The sequence below is a fragment of the Tetrao urogallus genome (assembly GCF_951394365.1).
Source record: "Tetrao urogallus genome assembly, chromosome: 13".
Taxonomy (NCBI): domain Eukaryota; kingdom Metazoa; phylum Chordata; class Aves; order Galliformes; family Phasianidae; genus Tetrao; species Tetrao urogallus.
In genome coordinates, this window is record NC_136826.1 from 17,545,890 (window position 1) to 17,572,610 (window position 26,721).

Consider the following 26,721-nt stretch of genomic DNA (forward strand, 5'->3'; position numbering starts at 1 on the left):
GTGAGAATGGGCCTCAAGTGTAGCAGCAGGAAAGGAGCTGGGGGCCTCTGGTGCTGGGGGGCTGGAAAGGGGGGAGCCTGATCCTGCTCAAACACTACGCTGAGCCCTGCCTGCACTGGGAGCTGTGGGTGCCAATGTTCAGCCTGAGACCCACGAACCCAACCACATCCCACTGCCTGTGTTCCCCTGCAGCCAAGGATCCAGGACCTTGAGGCTCTTATTGTAGGTTTTTTTTGTTTTTGTTTTTAATTTTTAAATTACATAATTTATTGGAAATCTGTCTGTTCCAAATAAACCTCAGTTGTGCGAGCAGTGCTTTGGCCAGGCTGGGGCTCAGACCAAGCCTGCTGCCCCTCACATCACAGGGGCTGCAGCATCCCGTGGCACAGAGCTGTGCCAAGTGCTGCTACCAGCCATGGCCCCGATGCCACGTCAGGTGATGGGGAGCGGGCACAGCTCTGCTACGCACAGCACCGAGCCCCCCAGCGCTCCTGGCTCAGCATCTGGAGCAGAGCTGGAGAAAGCTGGCCTCATCCTGCCGCAGGAAACTGCGACCGGTGTCATCTCCATCTGCATCCTGCCTGCTCCTTGAGCGCGGGGCTGCGCCCGGGCAGCTGCTCCTGACCTCGTCACGGAGAGGATGGGCGCAAGGTGCCGCATTGTTCCTACGGCCGCCGCATTCCTGCCACTGCCGGCGGAAATGCCGGAGAGGGCGCGAAGCCCCGTGGATCCCCAGGGGCAGAACGAGGCCTGGCCTGCGTGTCCTCGAGGCTGTGCTGCTCCTTGGGAGCTGGCAGCACGCAGCTCTGAGCCCTGCAAAGTGTTCGGGGATTGAGTACAGCCCGTGCTCCTAGCGGTGATGTCTGTGCCGTGGGAGCAGCGCGGTTGGTGGCATCCCCGTGTCCCTGTTGGGCTTTCAGGTTGTCACTGTGCTGACAGGACCCCACACACAGCCAGGCACTCGGGTGCCACCCTCATGCACCCACCCTCTCAGCCCTCCTGCAGCAGGTGAACGGCTGGCACGGCGCAGCGTTGGCACGGCGCACAGCACGGAGAGAGCGGTGCAGCCCAGCAGCCCCCACCTGCCCGCGGGCAGCCAGCCAGGCCAGGAAAAGCCAGAGATTCCTTCGGTCTCCTGGCCCAGGAGCTTTTTCCTCCAGCACCGCTGGCCACGGCCCAACCGGGAGGACCTCCCCGGCCTCCTCCTTCCAGGGCAGCCACGAGGCCGCTGGGCGGGGGCAGCGCATCCTAACCCCCGTACTGAGGTACCCAGCGGCGCTGCAGCCTTCAAACCCTGCAGAAGGGAAGAACCCAGCCGCGTCTCTGCAGGGCGGGCGCAGGCATGCGGCGTGTCGGGATCGCGCTGGCACGTGGCCGGGAGTGCATCCCTCCCGGTCCCCGAGGATGAGCTCATGGAGGCCAGCTGGGCCCAGCCCCGCTTCCCCCAGGCCCCTGCTTGCAGCCCCGCAGCTGCAGACTTTCCGCTCTTCCACGGCCCCATTAACCCCTCCCCTCCAGTGCTGCAGCCCTGTGTTGCCTGTGGGACCCCCACCACCGTGCCCTCCTCACTCTCCCGGGGCAGCCTGGCACCCCTCCTGCAGGGGATGGAGGCCTCGGGGGCCCCGCATGCACTGCACTGCCGTAGCTTGGAGGTTTCTGGGGTGGTCCCGTCCCTTTGCACAGCTCAGCCCCCATCCAAGTGTAAGATTTGCTTGCTGAGCCCCAAGCTGCCACCCTCCTGCATGGGCCTGGAGGGACGCCAGGGAGAGGTGCCTGCAGCTGCTTGCCTACCAGGACCCACGGCGACGGGGACACTGGGAACTGAAACGGCAAGGGCAGGGCTGTCAGGGACATCAGCAATAGGATCACCAGGGACGTGGATACCAGAGACAGGGACACCAGGAATAGGGACACCAAGAATAGAGATGGCAGGGAGGAGGACACCAGGAGCGCAGACTCTGGGAATGGGGACAGCAGACGGGGGGACGAAGGGACCCGGAGCACGCGGTGCAGGGCTGAGGCAGGCTGGGTGTCCAGCGGCCACCAGAGGATGGCAGCAACCAGAGGAGCCCAAGACCAGGCAGCCCAACCCCAGACACGGGTGCTGCACCCAGTAGCCGGTAACCACGGCAACATCAGCATCGTGGTGCTCACACCCTGAGTTACAAACCACTTCTGGCTAAAGAGATGCATGAGACCCCAGCCCGGCTGCTGTCACAGCACTGATACCAAAATCAGCACCATGGGAGCAGTGATGGGATGCGTCCCTACTCAGGCCACAGAGCACCCCAGCCCCACAGGCTGCAGAACGTCCCCCAGCCCTTCATTCAGTCTCCCACCACACCATCACCACAAGCGCTTACTGTCATCATAGCTCTTTATAATAAAGATGTATTTACACAGAACAATTCTTTACAGACGTGACAGACGCGGTGACCAGCAGGGCCCGGCACCGCTGCGGCCCTTTTGGGGTACATCAGTGCTTCCTGCAAAGCCCCGGGGGGTGGGAACCCCACAGGGCAGCTCACACGGGGTCAGCATCACAGGAATAAATAGACCCCTCCGGGAGGGGATGGGGCAGGGCCCCACGGAGAGCTCCTCCGCCAGACAAAGTGCTTTACGCAGAGCCCCTGGACCCAGCACACCGGGATCGGGGCAGGGGGCACTGGGAGAACACGGTGCCAGAGCCACCAGGGACAGCTGCAGGGAGGTGATGCCGGCTCAGGGACGAGCAGAGCAGGCAGTGGGGATGCATCCTTGGAGCGCTGGCGGCGGTCCTGCAAGGAGAGCAAAGGCCGTCAGGATGAGCGAGCTGTGGGCAGCGCCACGCGTGTCCCATCCACGTCACTCACCTCCATCAGAAGGGCATGGGGCCCTTATGGGACAGCCGTGGCCGGGGACGGCGGAGCCTCCTCCACCCTCCTGGCCGCCGCACGTTCCCACGCCGCGCACCCCGTGGCCGCACCAGCGTTCGGATGAGGCCGTCCTCGGGACCCATCCCGTCCAGCCCCGCTCCCAGCGGCCCTGGGGATGGCAGAGCAGCGTGAGCGGATGCCCTGCCCACCCGTGGGGTGGGGATGCTCCAGGAGCTGGGCAGCATCTCCTCAATCACCCTCCCGGCAGGAGACACGCGCCCAGAGAGCGAGCGCTTCCTGCAGCCAGATGGCCGGGTCACCTGCACGGTGCCACCGCTGTCACCACAGGGCACGGCAAAGCCCCGATCAGGCTTCGATCTCAGCCCCCCACCCCGGAGCCACACAGCTCGGGGTGACGGCGGAGATGCTCCGGTACCTCCAGCACGTGGATGGCACCAGAGACGGCGCGGCCGCCCCCCGGCACCCGGTGGCACAGGCGGCTCCCGGCCGTCGTTCGGCCTCCCTGCCTTCGGGACAGTCCGCGGTTTGTTGCCACCGTGAAAAGCGCTTTGTCCTCCCCCCCCCCCCCCCCCCCCAACTCCCGGGGATCGACGGCTCTGCCTCCCCCCGCCCTCCCCGACCCCGCACGGCTCTCAGCCCCGCACTCACCCGCGGACGCGGCGCTCAGCGCGAGGCAGAAGAGCAGCAGCAGCGCCAGCAGCCAGCGGCGCGCCGCCATGCTCCGCCCTGCGCGGGGACACAGACACGCGAGGACACGGACACGCAGGAGGCGGTGGCCCCGCTCCGGGATCGCCGCATTTGTAGGCGGTGAGAGCCCGGCCCGGCCCCGCTCCCGCCCGGTCATGTGGCCGCCGGTACGGGGGAGGGGGGGTCCGCAGCTCGCCCCGCCCCGCTCCGCCCTCTCAGCGCTGCAGCCCCCCGGGGTGCCCAGGGGGTGGCATCCGAAGGGACGCGGGGGGCGCCGAGGATGCTCGTGGGGAGGGTCGGCCCCGCGATCCGCCGGGGAGCAAAGGAAGGGACTTCAGAACGACTGAGGTCGGCAAAGAGCTCTGAGCCCACCCTCCCCCCCCCCACGCCCCCCGCATCAGCCCGCAGTGCGGCCAGGGGTGGAAGCCGGGGGGAGCTGGGGGTGCCGGTGCCAAACCACTGAGTGAGGAGTCGTGGTGGCCCGACGGGGTCGCGCTGTCTGAAAAAGGGGGAAAGAAAAAGGAAGAGCCAGGAAGCTGCAGGCCGGGCGGCGTCACTGCTGTGCCCGGTGTGCTGCTCACGGAGCAGATCCTCCTGGAAGCTGTACGAGGCGCTCGGAGAGCCCAGAGGTGATGGGGGAAGGACAGGAGCTGCTGATCCCCAGTGCTCACGGTGCTGCTGGGCACGGACTGATGCGGCGCATCCAGAGCTTTGGGGATGTCCTGCTGCCTCTGCACGACAGAGATGTGGATGTGGCAGATGGAGAACTGCTCAGTGGATAAGGACTTGATTGGGTTGCACCCAGAGAGCTCCACAACTCTGTGTGCAAGTGGGGAGCAGCAACCAGTGGTGTCCAGGGCTCTGGGGGGGGGGACCAGAGTGATTTAACAGCTCTGTGACAAGGACAGGAGGCTGAGCACACCCTCAGCAGTGCTGCAGATGTCACACAGCTGAGTGGTGCAGTGGAGGAACTGGAGGAGATGGATGCCATCCAAGGGGGCCTGGGGGCCTCATGTGGGCCCTTGTGAATCTAATGGGGTTTTAATGAGGCCAATGGGCTGCACCTGTGTCAGGTCAAACCCAGAGGTGGGTAAAGAGAAGAAAAGTTCCTGGAGAGGAGCCCTGGGAGCTGGTGGGTGGGAGGTTCAGCTGAAAGGGGGATTTTGCATCAGAGGTAAGGTGGAAATGCTTTGCTCAGGAGGAGGGGGGGGCTGTAGGCAGCCCCTGGAACATGGCAGAGGGCACAGACAGCAGCACCAAAGGCTCCCCTGCCCGCAGGAAGCATTCCTTTGCTTTGTGTGGGGCAGAGCAGTGTGGGGCACGGCACACAGAGGAGGTGGTGGGTGTCCATCCTTGGAGGTGAGCTCCATCAGGGTGAGCTCCTGGCATGCTGCTTGGAGTGTCCTGCAGTGGGACCTTTCCAGCTTCAGGTGCTCCATGCCAGTGAGGGCTGTGGAGGTGTGAGATGCCTGCGCAGGGCCTCCCAAAACCACCTCTACGACATCACTGGTGTGGTGACCGCTGATGTGCAGCTGGACACAGATGGGATTTTGCTGGCAGATAGAGGTAAAGCAACAGCTTTGCATCCCAACAGAGCTGCAGTGCTCCAGAGCTGCTGTGGGTTCAGCTGGAGGTGGGTGCCCTGTGCCCTCCCGCAGCGCTCCGCATCGCCGATGGATCCCCAGCCCCCTTCACAGGGGATTTCCCCTGGACCCCAATGCTCCTACACCACCTTCCGCATTCCTGGGGTCCCAGGGGTTCCCTCCCTCCCTCCCACCCCACGTCCTGTTTGCTCGGGCGCATCACCCCGGCCTGAGTCACCCCACAGCCCCGCAGGTGGCGGAAGGCTAACAATAGCCCACAAAGGGAGGATGTCTCCCCCAAGCCTTCCTCTGGGCCCGTCGTCGAGGAAAGCTCCCGGGGGGGGAGGGCCGGGCCCCACCGGACGCACAGTGGATGGGCTTCGTCCGGTCGAGGCCGCTCTAGAGCTCAGAGCAGCCCCCGGTGAGCGGATCGGAGTCCCTGGGGATGGCTGGAGGAAGAGGAGGAGGAGGATGTGCAGCATCGTTAGCACGTTTTGTTAATTAGCAGGACGGAAGCGAAGCGATGCCTGATGGTCACCGTGGCAACCGCATGCCGCATCCTTGAGAAACTTTGGTTGCTGTGATGATCGCAGGGACCTCGTGGTCACCGTGTGCCCCCACCCAGCTCCGTGCAGGGGCTCCCGCACAGCCCAACCGCACGGGAGGACCAACAGAGGGTCTCCGGGGTGACAGCGGCCTGGCAGGGAGCATCGGTGACATGCATATGCCCGGCCTCGGCTCGGTGCCGTTCACAGGAGCGGGATGGCTGTGATGCCTCCGGGTCCCGCTGTCGCCTCGCCTCCGCGCAGCGCGGGGACACGGCCGGGACCTGCGGTGCGGTCGTGGTGCCATCTCGTGGCCGACAGCTTCGCACTGACACCGCGGGACGGTGCATCGGCAGGGCGGGCTGCTCATAAAGCGGTTCGTTGTTCATTTCCTGTAGGACCCACCCGGCATCCCGCCGTTCTTCGACCCCGCTTGGAGCCGCATCCCCACCCGAAGATCCCCATCACCCCCGCAGTCGCGCTGCGCAGAACCCGTCCCGCAGGGGTGTCCCCATAGCGGGAGGACATCGCGCCCCACTGGCGCGGCAGGATTCGTCCTTTCGCTGGATGTGACCTGGGGAGCCGAGCTCTGCCCTTCTCCATAGCGGGGCCGGAGGACGGCAGCACCGTACCCTCACCCCGTGCTGCTCAATGTCACTTCCTTCCAGGCCGACGGCACGGGCGAGCTGAGCGGGATGCAGCCGTGAGCGGCCGTGCGTGCCATCCCTCTCCCCCTGGCAGGTGGTTTTGGGGCAGTGCAGCCCCCCCTGGTTCGCCCGTGGCCAGCAGGGACGTGCCAGGCTGAGCTGGCACAGCCGCACCTCTGCTTCCGGGAGATCTTTGGACTCGGTGCTGATTGAGCTATTTGCTCTTATCTGGTTATCTAGAGAGCAGAAGCGCTCTGTGAAGAGGACAACGACCCCCGGTCTCTGCCCGGGGCCTCGGCATCCCTCCGCCCAAGGGGCAAAGGCGCAGGAGGAGGGACCGGTCGCTCGCTCCAGGGCACCAAACGTCCCCTCCGCGTCCCGCAGCGCGGGGACAGCCATGCCGCCCTCCCGCTGGACAGCAGCCTGGCTGCTCCTGCTGCAGGGTACGGGGCACGCATCGCTGCGGGCCGGGCTGGGGCTGAGCAGGAGCCCGAGCTCCCGCTGAGGCTCAGAACCCCTCAGGTTGCTCCGTGGGACGCTCGCAGCTCGCCGCCTCCCCCAGGACCGACATCAGGGACTGCTCCGTGGACCCCCCGGTGAGCCCCTCGCGCACAGCCCGTGCCCACCCTGGGGTGCTTCGACGGCCCCCTGCCCAGCCCCACTCCCGCCTGTCCCTTTGTGCCACCAGTACCTGCCTCCCACGGCCACCAACAGCTCGGCACAGCTCAGCGCTCTGCGGGACGCCATGCGTGCCCATAACATCCACGCCTACGTCGTGCCCTCCACGGATGCCCACATGGTGAGGTGCCATCCCCACACACGCCGTGCCGGCTCTCGGATCTCCTCTCACCTCTCCATCCCATCTCCAGAGCGAGTACATTGCAGACAGGGACGCCCGCCTGGGCTGGCTCACCGGTTTCACCGGCTCTGCAGGTGGGAGCATCTCTGCTGGGCTCTGTGCCCAGCCCTGGGGGGATGTGGGCTGCTGGGGAGTGGGACTGGGGGAGAAACGATGCCTGAGACCTGCTGCCCCCCAGGCACCGGCGTGGTGACGGAGGACAGAGCGGCCCTGTGGACCGACAGCCGCTACTGGACGCAGGCAGAGAGGCAGCTGGACTGCAACTGGGAGCTGCAGAGGACCAGTCAGTGCAGGGAGGTGGGGGTGAGGGGCTGCCCGCTGCCAGAACCCCCCCCACACACAGCTCTGCCTTGCAGTGTGGATTGAGTCCATCGGGACGTGGATCATGGAGTTGGTTCCTGCAGGGGGGAACGTCAGCCTGGACCCCTTCCTCTTCTCCATCGGTACGGCAGGCTGGCACCGAGGGGATGCTTCCTCATAGGGTGGTCGCTGGGTGATGCAGCCCCGTGGGCCATTCTCCCTGCAGACACATGGAAGAGCTACCAGGATGCCCTGCAGGGCTCCGGCATCACCCTGCTGCCCATGGAGACCAACCTTGTGGACCAAGTGTGGGGCAACCAGAGACCCCCTTTACCTACTGGCAACATCTATAGCCTCCCAGAGGAGTTCACAGGTACGCCTCCCACCCATCTCTGCTCGCTCAGAGGAGGGCCATGCACTGACCCCCCCCCCTCACCCCAGGAAGCAGCTGGCAGGAGAAGGTGGCTGGGATCCGGCAGCAGATGGAGGAGCACACGCGGAGTCCCACAGCTCTGCTGCTCTCAGGGCTGGAGGAGACGGCCTGTGAGTAGAGCACCAAGGTTGTGGCACTGCCCCAGGGGCATCGGGGTGGGCACAGCTCTGATGTCTCACCCCTGGCAGGGCTCTTCAACCTCCGCGGAGACGACATCCCCTACAACCCCGTCTTCTACTCCTACACCCTCCTGACCACCACCAACATCAGGTGGGCAGTGGCTGCTGTGGGTCTCACCCCAACCCTCCTCCCTTATCCCATTAGATTCCCCCCCTCCACCCGTTCCCCACGCGCTCCTCGCATCCTGCAGCGCCCACCCCATTGCATCCCACCTCCAAGTCCTACATCTTTCCCAGAATCGATCTCACCCCTCCCAGTAAAACCCAGCGGTTCCCCCTCAAGCCCCCCAACCCCTCCCCCCCATCACCATGCCCCTTTCCCAGCCTGTTTGTGGACTCTGCACGGCTGACAGCGGAGGCTCAGCAGTCGTTGCGCTCCGGTTGCCCGGGGCCGCTCTGCGTGGAGCTGTGGGACTACGGGCAGGTGAGCACCCACCTCCATCACTACGCTCAGGGCAACGTCACCATCTGGCTGGGCACTGAATACACCACCTACGGCCTCTACAGCATCATCCCCCAGGTGAGGTTCACCACGAAATCCTGCCGGTGGGGCTGGGGGCAGGGGATGGGTTGGCTGTGTCCCACCGTTGTCACCTGTGCAGGAGAAGCTGCTGGAGGACAGTTACTCTCCGGTGATGCACGCCAAGGCTGTGAAGAACGCCAAGGAGCAGGAACTGCTGCGAGCAGCCCATGTAAGGCTGTGCCCATCCCTTCAGCCAGCTGCTCGGGGGAGGGGATGGTGACACCTCCCGGTACCACGGAGCTGCCCACAGGTTCGGGATGCGGTGGCTGTCATCCAATACCTGCTGTGGCTGGAGAAGATGGTGCCGCAAGGGCTGGTGGATGAGTTTTCGGGTGCCCGCCACATCGATGCCCTCCGTTGGTCAGTGCCTACCTGGGGGAGCAGCCGGCATGGGGCAGCAGGGCCCCCCCCTGGCACGTCCCCCTTCCGCTGCCTTCCAGGGCACAGCAGCACAGCCACGGACCCAGCTTTGAGTCCATCTCTGCCAGCGGGCTCAACGCGGCGCTGGCACACTACAGGTGTGGGGATGGGGAGGGAGATGCGCTGTGTGGGGACGCTTTGGATGGGTTCTCACCTCTCCCTTTTCCCCAGCCCAGCCAACGGCAGCAGTCGGCAGCTGTCAGTGGATGAGATGTACCTGGCGGACACCGGCGGGCAGTACCTGTGCGTAGAGCTCCCTGTCCCCTCTGTACCCGCAGAGCTGTGGGGTGATGGGGACCCACTCGCATCCCCCTTTGCAGGGATGGCACCACGGACATCACACGCACCGTGCACTGGGGCACGCCGACCTCGCTGCAGAAGGTGCTGGCGCTGTGGGATGGTCCCAGTGCCGTGGGGGCAGGGGGATGCCCCACACACCATTGTGCTCAGCCCCTGATTCCCTTCTAGGAAGCCTACACCCGTGTACTGATGGGCAATATTGACCTCTCCCGCCTCGTCTTCCCATCTGACACAGCTGGTGGGTGTGCAGCTCGGTGTGGTAGGAGCAGGGCAGGGGTCCCATTGCTGCTCCCAGCTCTGTTCCACCTCCTCATCCTCCAGGGAGAACAGTGGAGACCTTTGCCCGCCGGGCGCTCTGGGAAGTGGGGCTCAACTATGGCCATGGAACCGGGCACGGCATCGGCAACTTCCTCTCGGTGCACGAGTGTGAGCACTGGGGGTGGGATGGGATAGGAAGGAGGGGGCACGCAGTGTCCCAGTGAGCCATAATCCACCCTGTGTCCCTCACAGGGCCGGTGGGCTTCCAGTCCAACAACGTGCCGCTGACTGCAGGCATGTTCACATCCATCGGTGCGTGCGTCCAGCCGGCTCCTGCTGCCTTGGGGTTGTGGGGATGACCGTGGGGCAGTGCCAAGGGTCCGCAGCTTTCTGCCCAGGGGTGGGATGGGGTGGAGGTGCTGCCGGGGCTCAGGATGTGCTGGGCACTGTCCCCAGAGCCCGGCTACTACCAGGACGGAGAGTTCGGCATCCGCATCGAGGACATCGTGCTGGTGGTGGAGGCACAGACCAAGGTACTGCTGTACCCCTTCCAGGACTCTGCATGGGGCTGGGGGGCTCGGGCACGGCGAGAGGCTGGCAGTGCCACGGGAGCTGCAGCCACTTTCTGACCTTCCCCGGCAGCACCTTACAGAGGAGAAGCCCTTCCTGACCTTTGAGGTGGTGTCCCTGGTGCCCTACGACCGCAACCTCATCGACGTCAGCCTCCTGTCACAGGAGCACGTACGGGAACAGGGACAGGCAGAGCTGAAGTGGGCACACGGGACTGGGGTGGGGACGGACACTGAGATGGAGATGTGTCTGCCTGCAGATCCAGTACCTGAACGCCTACTATGAGACCATCCGTGCACGTGTGGGGCCGGAGCTGCAGCGGCAGCAGCTGGAGGAGGAGTACAGCTGGCTGCAGCGAAACACTGAGCCCTTCCCACTGAGCAGCGCTGCCTCCACCACCACCGCCATGCTGGCCATCACCTCCCTCATCTCCGTGCTGCTGGCCCACCTGCAGGCCTGATTCTGCCACCAACAGCCAGGGACAATTCTTCTCCCTGTTGCTCACTTCCTCGTTATGTCTTTTTTTTTTTTTCCTTTTAATATTTGTTCTTTGCACTTAAACGGCGTCAATGCTGGGTGTGTGCATCAGTGCGCTGGGGCTGAGCGTGACCCAACCCTGCGCCCCACGCAGGGGCTGGCCAAAGTGCCCGGCAATGGGACGTGATGGGCACGGTGGGAACCTCGCCCTCTCGGGGACGCGCGGAGCCCAACAGCAGCGGTGGGGATGGGTACGAGGGTGTGAAAACGGCGCCGCTCCGGGGCGCTGGGCAGGGCGGCCGCTTCGAGGAGAGCTTCCTTCCTCCCGGCCCAGGCTGCGCGCCCCGAAGCTGAGCGGCTCGGAGCTCTCATGTGACCGCCGGCTTCCTGTGCGCTTCCCAGCTGCGGTGCCGACGCTTCGGTCCGTGCCCCGCTAGGCGCTGCGCCGTGCTCCGGCACCCAGCACCATGCTGCGCCGAAAGCCCTCCAACGCCGGCGAGAAGGAGCCGGGCCACAGGAAGGTGAGCACCGGGACCGGCCCGGGGATGGCCGTCCTTCACCGATGGGACTGAGGGCTGAGAGCACCGGGTGATGCGGTCTGTGCGTCCGGGAGGATGGGATGGAGTGGGGCAGAGGTGGCACTGCCAGCAGCCGCCAACGACACGCAGCCCCGCGAACGCACGGCTCGGGCTGGGAGCTGAACGTGCAGCCGCCACCAACCAGCGCCCGCACAACGCGGGGCGGCAGCAGGGCTGCATCCTCGGGGCGCAGCTGTGATGTGGGGCTGGGGATGCTCAGACCCCTAAACGACTGCGGGCACCCGTGGGGTCGTGCCGGGGAAGCAGCAGCTCCCCTTCTTCGCCGTTCTCTGCAATGTGGGCGGCCGCTGCCGTTTCCTGCCGGGGGGATGGCGGGGCTGCCGGGCACGGCTCCCAGCAAGGTGTCTGCGGTTGAAGCAGCGCGAGGTTGCAGCCCCATCACGTGCATCCGCCGCTTCCTCCGGCAGCTCTGCACCGGCACGGAGCCCTCCGCCTGCGGGCAGGGCCTGCAGCAGCAGCAGCAGCACCGTTGCTCTTTGTTAGTCTCCGTTGCAGGGCGCTCCCCGGCAGAGCGGAGAAGCGCTGAGAAGCTCCAGGCTGCTGCGCGAATGGCTGTGCAGCATCCGACGGAGCAGGGCTGCCCTGCAGAGCCCCGCTGGGCATCCCCACCGCTCTCACTTCCCTCTCGCTCCTTGGCTGCAATGCTGCTGAGGGTGCAGCACAGGGCAGGGCCCCCCCCATCTACCCCCCCCCCCCCCGGCCCCGAGCTCGCGGTTTGCCAACGCTGTGCCAGTGCTGTTGCAACACCGGCTCCTCCCCAGCGTGGGGCCGGCTGTGCAGTGAGGCCGCGGTGCCAACTGCAGTCACATAGGGATGCCGGGAGCTGCTGTCACACAGGGATGCGGAGGAGACACTGAGAGCTCACAGTGCAGGAGCAGAGAGAAAATAAAATGGGTGCCTAGTGGAGCTGGCAAAAAGAAGAACCGGGTGGGGAAGTTGCAATGCCATGGTTGAGGGCAACGCTGCCACGCTGGGGGTGAGCAGAGAGCCTCTCCCGGCAGCACAAAGAGCCCTCAACCCCTCCCCACGCCCCCAGCTCTCCCTGCAGCGTTCCAGCAGCTTCAAGGACTTTGCCAAATCCAAAGTCAGCTCCCCGGTGACAAGCGAGAAGGAGTTCAACCTGGAGGAGAATGTAAGCGTCTGTCCCCACCCGCAGCCCTTCTCCAAGTCCCACGTGCCATGGGGCACCCAGGGGCCAGGCATTGCCCCAGTCTGGAGCCTTGGGAGCCCCCCGTGCCCTCCCCTCTCTGTCTCCCCGCAGATCCCCGAGGATGAGCCCAGCGGTGCAGGACCTGAAGAGGTGGCTCGGGGCAGCAGCAGTGGAATGAAGCTGGGCAAGAAGTGGCGGGCCATCATCTCCCGCACCATGAACCGCAAGATGGGCCGCATGGCCGTGCGGGCGCTGGCTGAAGGGAAGGTGAGAGCAGGGCTTGGGGCTGTGGGGCAGCCGTCCCCGCTCCCCAGCACCAAGCCCGCTCCCCACAGCAGGCGGAGGTGGAGGAAGAGGGGTGTCCGTCTCCCCTGCCCTCAGCTGGCGCAGAGGAGCCGAGCCACGAGAAGATGCCGCTGTCCTACGTGGAGATGGAGGAGGACGCGCACCCGTCTGTTAGCCGCCAGCTGTCCAGCGGTGAGCACAGCCCAGGCCCCAAGCGTGGCCCCGAGATCGGCACCAATGCTGAGCCCTCCCATCCCCTTGCAGGCAGTGAGGGGCTCAGCCCCGGCTCCACCAGCCAGGACAGCCCGCGCTTGGAGGACAGCAGCCCAGCCTACACCGGGCCCTTCTGCGGCAGAGCCCGCGTACACACCGACTTCACACCCAGCCCTTACGACAAGGACTCTCTGAAGCTGCGGGTGAGGGCCAGGGGGTGTCTGGGGATGTCTGAAGGGAGGTGGGCACGGTGGTGGGGGGCTCGGGTTGGATGTCACGCTGCCGAAGCTGCGGTGGGGTCACCATCACCGGTGTGCTCCAGATTGTGGGGATGTGGCACTGAGGGACGCTGTGATGGGCACGGTGGGGTGGGCTGGGGATCTGAGAGGGCTTTTCCAACCCAAATGATGCTGTGATTCCTTGGATCAGAAAGGGGATATCATCGGCATCATCGAAAAGCCACCCGTGGGCACCTGGACGGGGCTGCTTAACAACAAAGTGGGCTCCTTCAAGTTCATCTACGTGGATGTCATCCCTGAGGAGGCAGCCCCCACCCGTAAGAGCCGAGACCAGGCCAAGAGCAAGCGACTCAAGCCCAAGACCCTCCATGAGCTGCTGGAGCGCATCAACCTGCAGGTGAGGGCTGGGGGGGGACAGGGACTGCAGTGGGGCAGGGGCAGAGCCCGCCCAGCCCATGGGGGATGGTAGGGGATCATATGGGTAGCCCAAGAGAGCAGTAGGGATGGGATGGGATAAGAATCGGAGCACCATAGGAAGGAAAAGAGGAGCCTCCGTTCTGCTTCCGCGCTCTCCCATCCTCTGGGTCCCTCTGCTTCGTGCCTGAGCGTGGCTGAGGACAGAGGGGATGCGTGAGGCTGGAGCAGGGCTGGGTTCTCCATCGTGCTGCTCCCTGCTCCAGGAGCACACCTCCACGCTGCTGCTGAACGGCTACCAGACTCTGGAGGACTTCAAGGAGCTGCGGGAGACCCACCTCAACGAGCTGAACATCACCGACCCCCAGCACCGCGCCAAGCTGCTCACAGCTGCTGAGCTCCTCCTGGATTATGACAGTAAGGGCTGGGCAGGGATGTCCCACGCTAGCTCTAGCCTTGATGGCGAGGAGCAAGCTGATGGCTTGATGTTTTGTCCTGTCCCCCAGCAGCAAGCAGTGATGCGGAGGAAGGGGACGGCACCACTGAGCAGCATTCGCCCTCGGAGCCCAAGGGGGACATTCCCCGGGACTCGGGCTGCTTCGAGGGATCCGAGACCCTGGATAGCAGCCGTGAGGAGGCCGAGCTGCCGAGCCCTGAGGGGCAGCTGCAGGCTGTGTCCCTGGCGGAGTCCTCCTGAGCCCCCGCCGTGCTTTACAGGCTCTGGTGTGGCAGTGGACAGAGGGGAGAACTCGGTGGGGCGTGGGTGAACCCCAGGGATGAAGCCACACTGCAGGACTCTGTGCTGTAGGTGGGTCAATCCCCCAGGTGTGCTGCTCCAGGACGTTCTGTGCTGCCTCACGCCACCATCCCACGCTGCAGGTGCTCCAGGCACTGCGGGAGAGTGCCAGAGATGCTGCAGGTCTGTTTGCCAGGGCTGGGCTGCCCCATTTCATCCACAGCTTTAAGAGCTCCTCTGGGAGCTCACATCTGCCAGGCCAAATAAACGGCAGCGCAAAAGAGCCTGTAAGGACAGGGATAGCATGGACAGAGCAAGCACAGCACTGAGCAAAGCAAGCAAGCGAGCAGAGGCATCGAGGCAACATCTCTACCAGCAGGACTTGGCTTTCCCCAACCACCATCCTCACACAGCCAAAGCAGATGGAGGAAGGTGTGCAGGAGGTTCAGCCGAGCCCTGTGAGCAGCCCAGCAGGGTACCAGGAAGCAGCCCATGTTCCAGAGGAGCTGTGAGGAAGGGGGCTGAGCACTGCGCTGCCTGAAGGTGACCCCACGCAGGTCCCCACACTTCCCACAGCCCTGCAGGACGCGACAGGCTGGTCCCTCCCAGCATCAGCTGCTCCAGGCATCCCTGCAAAGGGGTGGAGGAGCTGCAGCACCACCGGGGCAATGAGCTGATGAGGAGCGTGTATCACCTGTAACCAAACCCTGGGGTTGTGGGGACTGCAGCATTCAGACAGCTCAGGCCCTCACAGCTGCATTCAGTCACCTCCAGCTCCCACACTGTGGGACCACTGTGGTGGATCTCTGAGCCTCAAGTTTGTTCCTTTACGCTTGATCCCAATAAATGCGTGCTCTGGCCTTCAGCCTGCTTCCTACCTACCCCAAAGGCTTGGGGAGAGAGATGGGGACCGAGCAGTGCCTGTTCAGTGAGGCTGCAGGCAATTTATCTTCCCAGGACCAGCTCCTGCTGCACTGGTGGCCACGTTCGGGGGGAACAGCAGGACACAGGTAAGACAAGGGCTGGCTCCAGCACTGCATGGATGTGTGAGGTGCACGGGGGGACGAGGAAGGAAGCAGCTCGCTGGGTGAAGCACAGACAAACAGAGGCAGAGGCTACAGCTCAGCCATTTTCCAAAGCAATTAAGTTTCCTTTGTTGTTAAAAAAAAAAAAAAAAAAGAAGAAGAAAAAACAACCCTCACCCTACCCCCACTTCCTTCACAAGAACCTGAACAGAGCAGACAGGAACCACAGGTGCAGGCAGCATCCGTGACAGCCTAGCAGGCAGCACTTGACACACTGAGTTAGAAAATAGATTAGCACACCCCCCAAAATACACTTTTTTTTTTTTTTTTTTTTTTTGCAATGAGATTTGCCCAGTAAGAGCATTGGTGCAGGCAGGAGAGGTGTGTAAGGGCAGTGGGGCCGCTCCAGATATGCAGGGAAGGACTCAGAGCTCCTTCCAGGCAGCTGCAGGGACCAGGCTGCCCTCCTCTCTGTCTCACATCACTGCTGGAAGCAGCACGATGCGGGAGGACAGGGGATGAGGGGGGACTGCAGCACGGAGCACACCCAGATGGGAGGGAGGGCGAGCTGCTGGGACACAAAGACACCTTCCCTCCACCTCCAGCCTCTGCAGGGCCCCAGAGAGAGAGAGCTGCGATTGGAAATGAGCATCAGGGCCTTCACCACCTCTCCTACTTCCTCGTGCAGTAGGGCAGCGCGACGGCTCCGAACGCCGGTCAGAGATGTCTGAGAAATGCAGGGCGGGGGCACGGGGACACGACACCACCACACAGAATCGGGGCTGAGGTTGCACGGAGCAGCAGCAGCAGCTGAGCGGCGTGACCCAGCCCTGCAGGGAAGGGCGCAGGCACCCAGCAGCAGCTTCAGCCCTGGCACGAGGCCGGGAGGCGGCCAGGCGCACGGTGCACGCCAAGACAGGCAGCAGGAAGGCTGCTCTGCTCCTTCCCCCCGCCCATGAGCTGCAGGGAAAGATGCCAAAGAGGGCCCACACCACCACCGCTCTCACACCTGCTGAGTCGTGTGAGGAGGGAACACAGGAAGGAAACGACTTGAGAAACCACTGCCAGCAGAACACCTTCCCAGTTTTTTGGGCCCTTTTGGCACCGCAACGTCTCCTGACAACGCCTGCCACGTTCACCAATAAAACAATGCCACAGATTAGAGGAAGGAGGGAGGAGGGGAGAGAGGACGTTACTGCCAGAAATTGCTTTCCCCTTCCCACCAGGATTCCTCAGCAGCAGGGCGCAGGCCGGCCCTAACGTCGCATCCAAGCTGCGTGACCACAAGTCATCCGCTCAGTCAGAGCCAGACGTGGGGACAGCTCAGACCACCGAGCCGGTATTTAGCATTGAAGACAACCTGCAGAGCAAGAGTTCCTGCCTCGGCCTGCAGGGAGACCAGCCTCAGTGGTGGGGAGAGTCCCTCAGTGATCACGGTGGGCCGCTCGTGCTCGTTATCCTTGGCCGCCACGCAAGGCCAGCACCAGCCCGCACTGCCTGCACATCCAGATGAATAATGACTAAAGCAAAACGGCCGTGAGGAATCATTTGCCTGCCATCCAGCCCATCTCCTCCTCTCCTCAATCACTTCCAGCTTTGATTCGACAATACAAGAAAGTTCTCCCTTTCAAGCAGAGGCTAGTGCTCTGCTTGCCCAGCATCCTGGGATAGGGCTGGGAGCTCCCCAGTTGTTGGCTGCTTCTCCTCTGGCATCTCAGCGTTGCTCAGGGATGGTACAGGGACCTGGAGAGAGAAAACAGCAGTGACTTGCATGAAGGCACCTCCGTACCTGTGCAGAGAGATGTGGCCCTGCAGCCCTGCCAGGCAGAGCTCTCTGCTGTGCTTCAGAAAATGGGAAGCAAGGATCCACCACAGAGGCAGAACATCAGCTCTGGAAGATCTGGAGCACAGGATTGCTCCAGGAGGAGCAGTCTGGACTCTTTCTGCTAGAGAAAGAAGCAGCTCGCACCCAAGCAGGAGTAACACCAGTCCATGCAGAAGGGATCACTCACGGCACTCTGGTGAGGAAGGCTGCCATCCTGCTGAGTGCTGCTCTCTTCTGCCTGCCCACCAGGGCCCTGAGCAGCAGTGGGCTCTTGAGCACTGGGTCCCCGTGTGCACGTCTCCTCCTGAGCTGCATTCTCCTCTTGCTGCAAAATGCCCCGTCTGTCCAAGACGCTGCAAGAACAGAATCGCACTGTTAAGAGATCTGCACCTCACCTGCATCAGCTTCTCCTCCTAGCAGGAAAACTGCTGATAGAAGAAGATTAAAGTCAAGGGAAGAGGCTCCCTGACTCCAAAACAGGCTATGTACAGCATCATCCTAGTTTACAGTGCCTATGTTTCTGCTAGGAAAACCAAGCCCACTGGAAAGCAGCCCAGTTCAGAGTGGGAGTCCACGGAAACAAGTGCTCTGGAAACAGCCTCCTCTCCATGTGCTGGCCCAGAGAGAGGGAATTCACCCCTCCCCTGCTTCCCAAACCAATTATTAGGAGTACATCACTGGAAACATGCAAAGAAGGCAACACAAGACCTTCCTCCTTGGAGCATCTGGCGGTAGCCCAAAGGAACTCTAGAAGCCCTCAGCACACAGTGGAGAAAGGCAGCTGGGTCCTGCACCCAAGCAAGGAGAACTCCTCAGGGTCCCAGGATCTGGAACAGCAACAGCAAGGTTGTCCCTCAAGAACGTACCTGGGGGGCAGAGGCCCACAGAGCACCTCACAGCAGTTCTTCACCATGTTGCCATGGCTGTAGGGATTCTGCACACGGTTCTTTCCAGTCCAGGAACCCTTGATCTGCAACAGACAGGACACAAGCTCAGGTATGCTCCATCCACACCTGTCCCCAGCTGCAGGATGAGTAGGGCAACTTAGCAAGGTGGATGCAATGGTTGACACGTGGAGGAAGCAAAGTGAAACAGGGGTGACTCAGGAGGAACAGGCTCTACTTACATCTTCGTTGGTTGTCTGATTCAGTGCCACCAGGAAGGTGTGGAACCCAGTTAACCCCACCACCGACCACAGGGTAAAGAAACAGATGAGCACCTCCAGTACAGTGAGAACAGTTAAGGACTGGGAATCAGGCAGACAGTCAAGCCCCAGATGAGTCGTCGCACCACCCCGGTGCACTGGTCCAGTTTCTTTTTTTCACTCAAGCACTTTTTTTCACTCCAGTTTCTTTTTTTCACTCAAGCACTTTTTTTCACTCCAGTTTCTTTTTTTCACTCAGTTTTCAGTTTTATACCCTCCCAAAAGCCACTAGAATTGCTCATTACCTTGTAAATCAAGGAGGAATGGGGGGGATGCCCTGAAAAACTCCTTCGAGAAGCCTAGGCATCAGGATCTCAGTCCCTCTATAATGCAGCCCACACTTCCCCCACCAGCTTAGGAGAAGCCAACCCCTCTGCGCCGCGGGAAGGATATGTCCCTGGGGTTTCCTTCAGTGTGTTCAGGAACCCAATCTTCAGAGATTCTGGCAATATAAAGAAAGAGGTATTTGGTCTCTGGGACGTCACACCGAGTCCAGCTCCCTTTCAAAGTCTGTTAATTCTGGGTTCATCACCAGCATCTTCCCTCACCCTCAGCCAGCCCAGCCAGACTCACTCAGTGCTACGTAGACTATGTCAAAGGTGAAGATGTAGATGGTGAGGAGTGACAGCGAGAGGATGAAGAGGTAGAAATAGCGGTAGTTCCTCTTCCCCACGCAGTTGCCCACCCATGGACAGTGATGGTCAAAGCGCTCTGTGAAAGCAAAGATGGAAATCAGTGCTGCTCCGACGCAATTCCGTCTGCCTCCAGGTGCTTATTTCTGTGCCCTGAACTCAAAAATCTACACGGCTGACAGGGACTCTGCGGCCTGACAAGGTGACCTCAGCCAAAGGTGACCTCCCTGCTAACTCAAGGCTCTGTATCGTGCTCCTTTCCAGAGGGAGCAGTGGAGGCCAGGTAAAAGAGTGTGAAACTGTTCTACTGAGCCAGTTTGCACCTTAAGCTAGAATTTAAGAGCTCGGCCCCACGCGTGTCTTCTCTCCCAGAGACCTGTGGTATAATGGCTTTTACAGCACCCAGCTTGGCCGAGGGTCTGGGGTATCAGCAGTTCTCATTTAACCCACACATTGCTTTACTCCTACTGGGATCATTACAACAGGGGTGAAGAGACTGCGTAAATGTTCCAGGGGCTGCACAGGAGGTGGATTCAAAAGGGGAATATGAGCTAATTATGGCACGTATGAGGACTAAGAGAGCTGCTGTGGCAACAGGAAGGGGACAAGACAAAACAAGGGTACTTGCTGGAAAAGCACGGTCTCCAAGCAAGTACAATTAGTTGTTTTCACACAAGTTGCAGCTCTTCCTCTGGCCCAGTTCAGTGAAACTCAAAAATGGATTGTGTGTTTACATGGATAACTGAGACTTATATAAGAATAGTTATTGCCAAAGAGATGCTGGCAAAGACAAACCATCTGGCTTCAGGTTTCTGAGCAAATCTCGAGCTCCTCAGTCTTAAGATGAGGCAGACTGTCCCCATCTGTTCAGACAACACCAAGCTGGACCTCCTCCATCACTGCTGGAAGCATGTGCAGCATGAGACGGGACGCAGAAAGAGACCGAGTGCAGATCTTCCCCTGCTGCCTTCCAAAGGCTCCCACCTGGCACCCAGATGCAGGAGCAGCCTCTTCTACTCACCCACACAGTTGTCGCAGATGCTGCAGTGAGAGGCACGGGGTGGACGGAAGATCTTACACGTGTAGCAGTACTTCAGCTTCACTATCTGGTTGTTGATTTGGAAGTTTTTAATCCGTGGGGGAGGGCGCTGACCCTGTGGCACGGTCCCATTGGTGGCCTCTGAGAGCAAGAACCAAGCAGAGATCAGACTGCTGCTATGACACAAGGCTAGAGCAACAGAATCTCCTCCCTGCTTTTTCTACCTGCTGGCTCAGAACCTGCTGGGTCTAGAGACAGTGGATATAGCACTGCTCACACGCTCCAGAGCCAATCTGCCAGCCTGGAGCTGGAAGAAGAGATGCCAGAGCTTTCACGAGTGTATGGGGAAAGTCAAAAAAACATAACAAAAAAAACCCAAACAAACCATAAACAGACCTTCATCCACCAAATCTCCTTTTTTCTTGAAGAATTACAGGTCCTGCATCGAGCTTCCTGCACTCCTTACCAAGAGCAAACTGAGCTAATGTACACAGCAATTGACAGAGAAAACTGTGCGTGTAAAGGCTGCCAGAAAGGAACACTGCACCATCTCTCTGAGACTCAGCCAAGCAGAATTAGCCCTCAGGTTGTAAGATGCCCAGTCTGGGACTTTTGGAGGCTCAAGGGGGGATAAAGCTGTGCAGAGAACTTAAAGCATGCCAGAAACGCCGAAAGCTTTTCCAGCCATCACCAGCTGAGCTGGTGCAGCACTCACCAATCTCCATCTCAATGAAGGCTGCTTCATCAGGCAGGGCTCTTGGGATCACCCCAGGATCACTGAAGCTCGTCCGCAGGAGCGTGGCCATGGCAAACAGGAAGAGAACTGCTGCAAACACAGGGATGGCTGGAGAGAGCTGGACTGCCAGGTACCGACACCTGCAACAGAGGGCAGGAAGCAGTGAATTGGATCACAGTAAGGTCTGTCCAGGCCAGGACCTCAAATTCTGGCACGTCATCGAAATGCAGACGCTTCTGTTCAGCACTTCCTTCTGATCCCACCACCAAAGAGGCAACTGCGACCAGAATGCACCATGCATTTAACCAGGCAGAACACAGTGTGCTTCTGAGCACTTTGCTTTGTTTCCAGCTCCTGTTTTGCTCGGTCACAGGCGACAACAACAGGAACAAACTGCAGCTTGAGGGATCCTGCCTAGAGGACATCCATGGCAGCCACTGCCACAAGGGCATACCTTACAGGAGAAGCACCAAAGCCCTTTCTGAAAGCCCACAGGCACCGACATGCACTGGAGCAATAGGAATCTCTGGCTGTACCACATACAGGCAGCTGCCAGCACCACCTTTCCTTCTCAGGACAGATTCACACACAGTTGCTTTGTCCCTGTACAACAAGACACCTGGCTTCTCCTGACTTTTCCGAGGCAAGGAACTCAAAACAAGTTCCAAATGAGGTAGGAAGGCTCTCCCACGTGTGCTTCTGAGAGAGGAAACACGGCCTGAGGTTTGTTTGCTTTACACATACAGAAAGGCCAAGCAGAAATCTGTGTTGATAATCCTATTGATTGAGGCAGTGCAAAAGGACAAAGGAAAATAATCTCATTATGCCTCATGATTCTTCTGGACACCTGCAAATGTCTCCACGGGTGATTCAGCACAGGCCACGCAGGAGGTGTGTACAGAAATCACGGTTTGGACTGGCGTCGGGCTGATAAAATATACATTTGTACCTTGCTTCCTTCACAAAAGCCTGCTTGTGTTGGGGTGAAGTTCTGCTTCCTTTGCAGCAACAAATTCTGCAAACTCACCCTCCGCCGCAGGAAGGCTCAACAGATTTCCACGTGCTGCTGCTCGGCTCTGGTGCCTGTCCCCTGTGTGCAGCACAGCACAGACAGACCACACAGCACGGCACGCTTTGGCCGCAGGGACACGTCGGGCCCATCCCCAAAACCAACATCGTTAATTTTAGACACTACCAACTCTGCTGTTACTCAAAACAGCACAGCCCTTGGAGTGAGGAGCTCCTCGTTTGCAAAGGCAGAGGGAGCAGTGGGAGGGCTGGGCTTACTGCCTCCATGCAGCTCGAGATAACTGTGCCTTCCCTTCGGAAGGACAAAGTCTAGAGAGAGAGAGCTGCAAGTCAACTCGCAATTAAACAGCAACCTTGGGTCCTGTTTTGGGAAGGAATACGTTTGCTCCTGCAAGCGCTGCACACGGTCTGTCCCAAAGGGCTGCAGCGTGACCCTTGTCCAGCTGACAGGACAGCTTTTATAGCTGCTGTAACAACAGGAACACGTTATGGGCTTAGGGAGAGGACTCATGAACTGCATTAAGCTGAGCTGAAACAGGGCCAGAGCTCCCAGCCTCAGCCACACACCGACACCTTCACAAGTTTCTTCAGCACGCTGTCAGCACCGAGATTTACTACCTGCAAGCACGTGCTGTGTGCTGGGCGTGCTCCTCAGGCACAGAATGAAGCTTTACAGCAGGGGTCCTGTGCACAAGCACCAGCACGGATAGGACCTGCTGCTGGCTGAGCACCTCCTGGGAACCTCTGCAAGGAAAGCAGCAGAGCGGGGTGGCAGAGCCGAGCCTGCACCATGCTGCTACCACAGCACGTGGCATGGGAATGGGAAGAAGGCTGTGATTTTGGGAGATGGAAGATGAGTGCACGACCGTCCTCTCCGCTGCAGCAAGGGAAACAGCACCACGCAGAGCAGGCTGGGCCCAGGCTCAGCAGGAAGGAGGAGGCAGCCAGGTACTCACTGTGCTGGGATTCTTCAGTTCATGCTTTGCAGCGTGATTAAGCTTGGTAATTCATTTACACTGCTAAGTAACAGACATTTTAAAGATCTTTTGTTTGGGCAAGCTGAGTGCCAACAGAGACACACTGTTGGGATGTCAGGATACGGCTCCTCCTCCCCTCCCAGAGCAGTATCTGTGTTCTGGAGCGTTTTGTCATCTAATACCAGACAATAACAGCACTATTACAATGCGCCGTGGGAGGGGGATGAGAAAGACTGAAACAAAGAGACCATTAGAAAGGGGAGGGGGGAGCAGCCAGAAGCAACAGATGGAGGTGCTGAGAGTTTAAGGCTCGCTGTCCTGGTGACACTGAGGCCACTTGGGAAGCTGAGCTGTGGCCAGCACAACCAGCACAGCCTAGAGGAAGGGGAAAACCTGAGCACTGTCTGCAGCACAGCAATTCAGGCTGGGGGTCGTTCACCACGCTCAGGCACAGCTGGAGCTGTTGGGAGAAACCATCCCCATCAGTCAGCAGGGAGAGCAGAACCACATGTTGGAGTGCAGGCACACTGTGAGCACACAGTGCTCCCGAGCTGCCCAAACCCACATCAGCAGTAAGGCAGCACCAGGGTCTGGTGGGGAATGCTGGTGGAGCAGAGGAGTGACCTGCAGAGTGCAAGAGAAAGGGCAGGTAATGCAGAAACACAGGGGCAGCTCCACACGTCCTTGTGAGCAGCACGAACCGAGCTCTGCGTGCCATCGAGTTCAGAGTACAGAGAGCATGACAACACTCACAAACACCAAACAGCTCCTGTGCAGCTTTAGACAATGCTTAACAAGGCTCTGAGCAGGGAGGAAAGGCATCTCAGCTGCGCCTCCGAGCAGCACAAAATCCTGAATCTGTGGGGTTTACGACAGAAAAATAAGCGGAAGGCAAAGTCACACGAAGGGTCAGCTCAGGTTTCTCAACTTATCAAAAAAACAAAGACGTTTTAATCTCTACATAGCTAAGAATGTAGAAAAAAGCCATAAAGATAAACGAGCTTGGTTATCAGAAAAGCAAACAGCAGCCCCTTCCCACAGACAGGAGCCTGGCATGGCGGGCACTATCTTGCTGTAACATTTACAACCGGTGAGTGCTTGTGCTGAACAGCTCAAGACAAAAGAAAAAGAGAAGTGGGTGCCTGTTACTGCAGGACAGCCCTTGCAAGGGCACCAGCAAACAGCAGAGAGAAAGCTGCACAGTCAGAGGGGACGCTCTATGCCTCCGTCCTTCCCAAAGCCATTCCAGCAGGGTTTCACCTGTCCCTCCCATCGCATCCAACCCCACGGGCACAGCTGGACACCGAGCACCTGAGCACAGCAGCCTGCACACCCAATCAATGCCTCAAATAACACCAATTAAACACAGTTTTATGCGGCACGTTCCGGCTGTGAAGCAGGCCCGATGGATCAGGGATCGACTCCACGGGGAGCAGCTCAGCCTGGGAGCAGTAGGAGCTGCCATCTGCCCTTGGGCTCGCTGCCCAGTGCTCCCGTGGAGCCCAGTGCCTCTGCTCCATCGGGATGGAGGGGCCAACCTCCGGGTACAGCAGCTGGATCCATCTTCCGGGCCTCCTCCTCTCCCCCTCTAACAGCATTCCTATCTGCAGCTTTGAGGTCAAGGGAAGAAAAACAGCGGAACGCCCGCTCGCTGGCTCTGTTGAAGCGGAGATGCGGCAGATTGGGGGGAGAAAAAAAATTAAAAAAAAGCCACCAGCAGCAGCCAAAGCAGAAAGGCTGTCATTTGGCGGCCGGGGAGGGACTCCTCCTGCGAGCAGCTTATCTCGTGACGTGGGATGCCAGTCAGAAACGGATCCACAGCACGGCGTTTGTAACCGGAGCCAGCGCGGCACGGCGTGAGCACTGAGCTGCGGTGCTGGCTGGCTGCAGGCACCTCCAGCCTCGCTCAGCCAAGGTGTGACTGCGCAAGTGATTCAGCTGAATGGAACAAACGCTCCAAAGAGGCACCCTGCAGTCAGCACACAAGGACTGAAAGGACTCCTCCACCCAGCAGGCTGCTCGTCTTTGCAACCGAACCCCACCGACCCCGATTGGCCCATTGTACAACAAACTTGGGGGGGGGGGGGAATGGTGAATTTCAGTGCAAATGCCAAAGAATCTGATCTGAAAGGAATGAGTAACACACCCAGCAAACAGACAGATGAAAGCCAAGGCCCTCCGGGTAGAGCACCCTAATGCACACAGATAACACAAAGGGTAAGCAGGGCTCCAGCACTACACTGACAGCCTTCGCAGCACAGCTAAACAAAACAGAAACACAGAATCACAGAATGGCCAGGGTTGGAAGGGACCTCAAAGATCATGAATCTCCAGCCCCCCTGCAACATACAGGGCCACCAACCTCTACATTCAATACTAGACCAGGCTGCCCAGGATCTCATCCAATCTGGCCTTGAACACCTCCAGGGATGGGGCATCCTCAACCTCTCTGGGCTGTGGAGTGTTTCTGGTTTGGAAGACAACGTTTCATTCCACTCCCAAACTCAAAAAGCCACCAACGTTTTCATAACAAAACCACCTCACTCAAACAGGGAGCGTTAAGGCTTCGTGCTTTGAGGTGCTTTGAGATCATCACATCGGTGTTTGGGGTTTTTCCAGCTCTCCCTCACCTGCACAACCCCACACCATTCTGCTCCCGGCTGCACCGCTGTCACTGCCAGCACGTGCAGGGCTGTGGACATAGGGCACAACTCCTTTACGAGCTGCAGCAGGGGACAGACTGTGGACAGGCTCTGCAGGGAGCGGGAGCAATTATCTCTGCCACTAAGTGTTTCAGGAGTAGTAACACTTAGTAATTGTTCCTGCAAGGCAGGAAGTCTGAGCCCCATTTTTTTAGATAGGACATCATCAGGAAGCAGTGCCATTGCTTACCTGTGACACTGAGTCAGGAGTCATTTCAGGAGCCCAGCACCTTGTGTTACAGCTGTGTGATGCTTGTCCCAAAGCCACACGGCGACTAAGCAGAAAAGCCAATCTGGTACCCAACTGGGGCCTGACAGCAGGCACTGCCCGTTGGCTGGGACATGAGAAAGCCTCCCCGGGGCTTCCAACACAGAAGGCAATGCCTGGCCAGAGGAAGCCGAGGCCATTTCCCTGGGCTGGGCAGCCTGGCACCGAGGCTATTGATTTGGGAGAACAACCAGAAGAACAAACAGGTTCCTCCGTTCACCTTGCTACCTTAAAGAGCTTTTGTGTTACCCAACACCAAGACTTCACCGCTCTGAGACCAACAAAAACACACCAACGGAGGCCAAAGAAAGTTCTGTTGTTGTTGAAGCTGACATCTCCTGATCAGGCCAAAGAGCCGTCCTGCCTCCACACTACAGCAGCACTCAGCCAAACAAATGCCATTTTTCAGGGGGATCAGCACCCAGCTTGGGCTGCCCCCCCAGGAGAGGGCTCTGGGGAGGTGGGAGGCCCCGTCCCTTGGGCAGAGCCCACCAGTAGGGGCCGCAGGGCCGGACCACACGCTGCCGGCAGCTCCGGGACAGTGGGACGGGCGCTGACCCCCCTGCTGTCAGACTGCATCGATGCCTCGTTGGGTCCCAACCCGTCCCACTAAGCCAAAGCCAAGGGCCCGTCGCGGCGATGGGAAGAAGGGCACGAAGCCCCATCGGGGCCCCTCCTGCCCCCCCAGCACAGCAGCGCGGCGTCGGGAGGTCCCACCCTGCTCCTCCCCCCCCCAGCACTCACTCGAAGGCGAAGAAGAGGGCGCAGGTGCCGAGGATGAGGAATAGCGTCAGGTAGAAGATGCCCTTCTGCCGGGCCATCATGATGCGGCCATCGCAGCAGAAGGTGTTCCTGCCCGGCAGTTTCTCCCATTTCCGTACCACCTTCTTCCTCGCCACCATCACCGACATGGCGGGGCCGTCAACGGGGCCGCCGCTCGGCCGGGCGCTGCCGCTCCGCCGCCCCCGGCATCCTCGGGCCCGCCTGGGCC

At 60.3% G+C, this 26,721-nt stretch overlaps 4 protein-coding genes across 4 annotated transcripts; 2 read left to right on the forward strand and 2 right to left on the reverse strand.

Moving 5' to 3' along the window:
* Positions 1-2,857: 2,857 nt before the first annotated feature.
* APLN (apelin) lies at positions 2,858-3,720 on the reverse strand (the record flags this gene model as incomplete). The annotated part of the gene is made up of 2 exons (XM_079541879.1): positions 2,858-3,024; positions 3,525-3,720. The coding sequence occupies 2 exons, from the start codon at positions 3,718-3,720 to the stop codon at positions 2,858-2,860; spliced, it is 363 nt and encodes a 120-aa protein (XP_079398005.1).
* Positions 3,721-5,908: 2,188 nt separating this feature from the next.
* On the forward strand, positions 5,909-10,640 carry XPNPEP2 (X-prolyl aminopeptidase 2; the record flags this gene model as incomplete). Its single annotated transcript, XM_079541852.1, is given in 24 exon segments — positions 5,909-5,980; positions 6,090-6,185; positions 6,579-6,671; positions 6,673-6,781; positions 6,861-6,934; positions 7,027-7,137; positions 7,208-7,271; positions 7,376-7,480; positions 7,554-7,640; positions 7,724-7,870; positions 7,939-8,040; positions 8,119-8,200; positions 8,434-8,629; positions 8,712-8,801; positions 8,883-8,992; positions 9,073-9,150; positions 9,224-9,295; positions 9,373-9,433; positions 9,521-9,590; positions 9,674-9,778; positions 9,863-9,922; positions 10,067-10,143; positions 10,253-10,351; positions 10,440-10,640. Coding segments are annotated over 24 exon segments (2,361 nt in total).
* A 484-nt stretch (positions 10,641-11,124) lies between these two features.
* On the forward strand, positions 11,125-14,254 carry SASH3 (SAM and SH3 domain containing 3; the record flags this gene model as incomplete). Its single annotated transcript, XM_079541784.1, has 7 exons — positions 11,125-11,178; positions 12,293-12,388; positions 12,518-12,673; positions 12,745-13,107; positions 13,334-13,540; positions 13,824-13,974; positions 14,067-14,254. The coding sequence occupies 7 exons, from the start codon at positions 11,125-11,127 to the stop codon at positions 14,252-14,254; spliced, it is 1,215 nt and encodes a 404-aa protein (XP_079397910.1).
* A 2,702-nt stretch (positions 14,255-16,956) lies between these two features.
* Positions 16,957-26,641, reverse strand: ZDHHC9 (zDHHC palmitoyltransferase 9; the record flags this gene model as incomplete). The annotated part of the gene is made up of 9 exons (XM_079541934.1): positions 16,957-17,061; positions 17,331-17,496; positions 18,010-18,113; positions 18,270-18,389; positions 18,740-18,789; positions 18,921-19,058; positions 20,001-20,159; positions 20,734-20,894; positions 26,475-26,641. The coding sequence occupies 9 exons, from the start codon at positions 26,639-26,641 to the stop codon at positions 16,957-16,959; spliced, it is 1,170 nt and encodes a 389-aa protein (XP_079398060.1).
* Between the last annotated feature and the right edge of the window lie 80 nt (positions 26,642-26,721).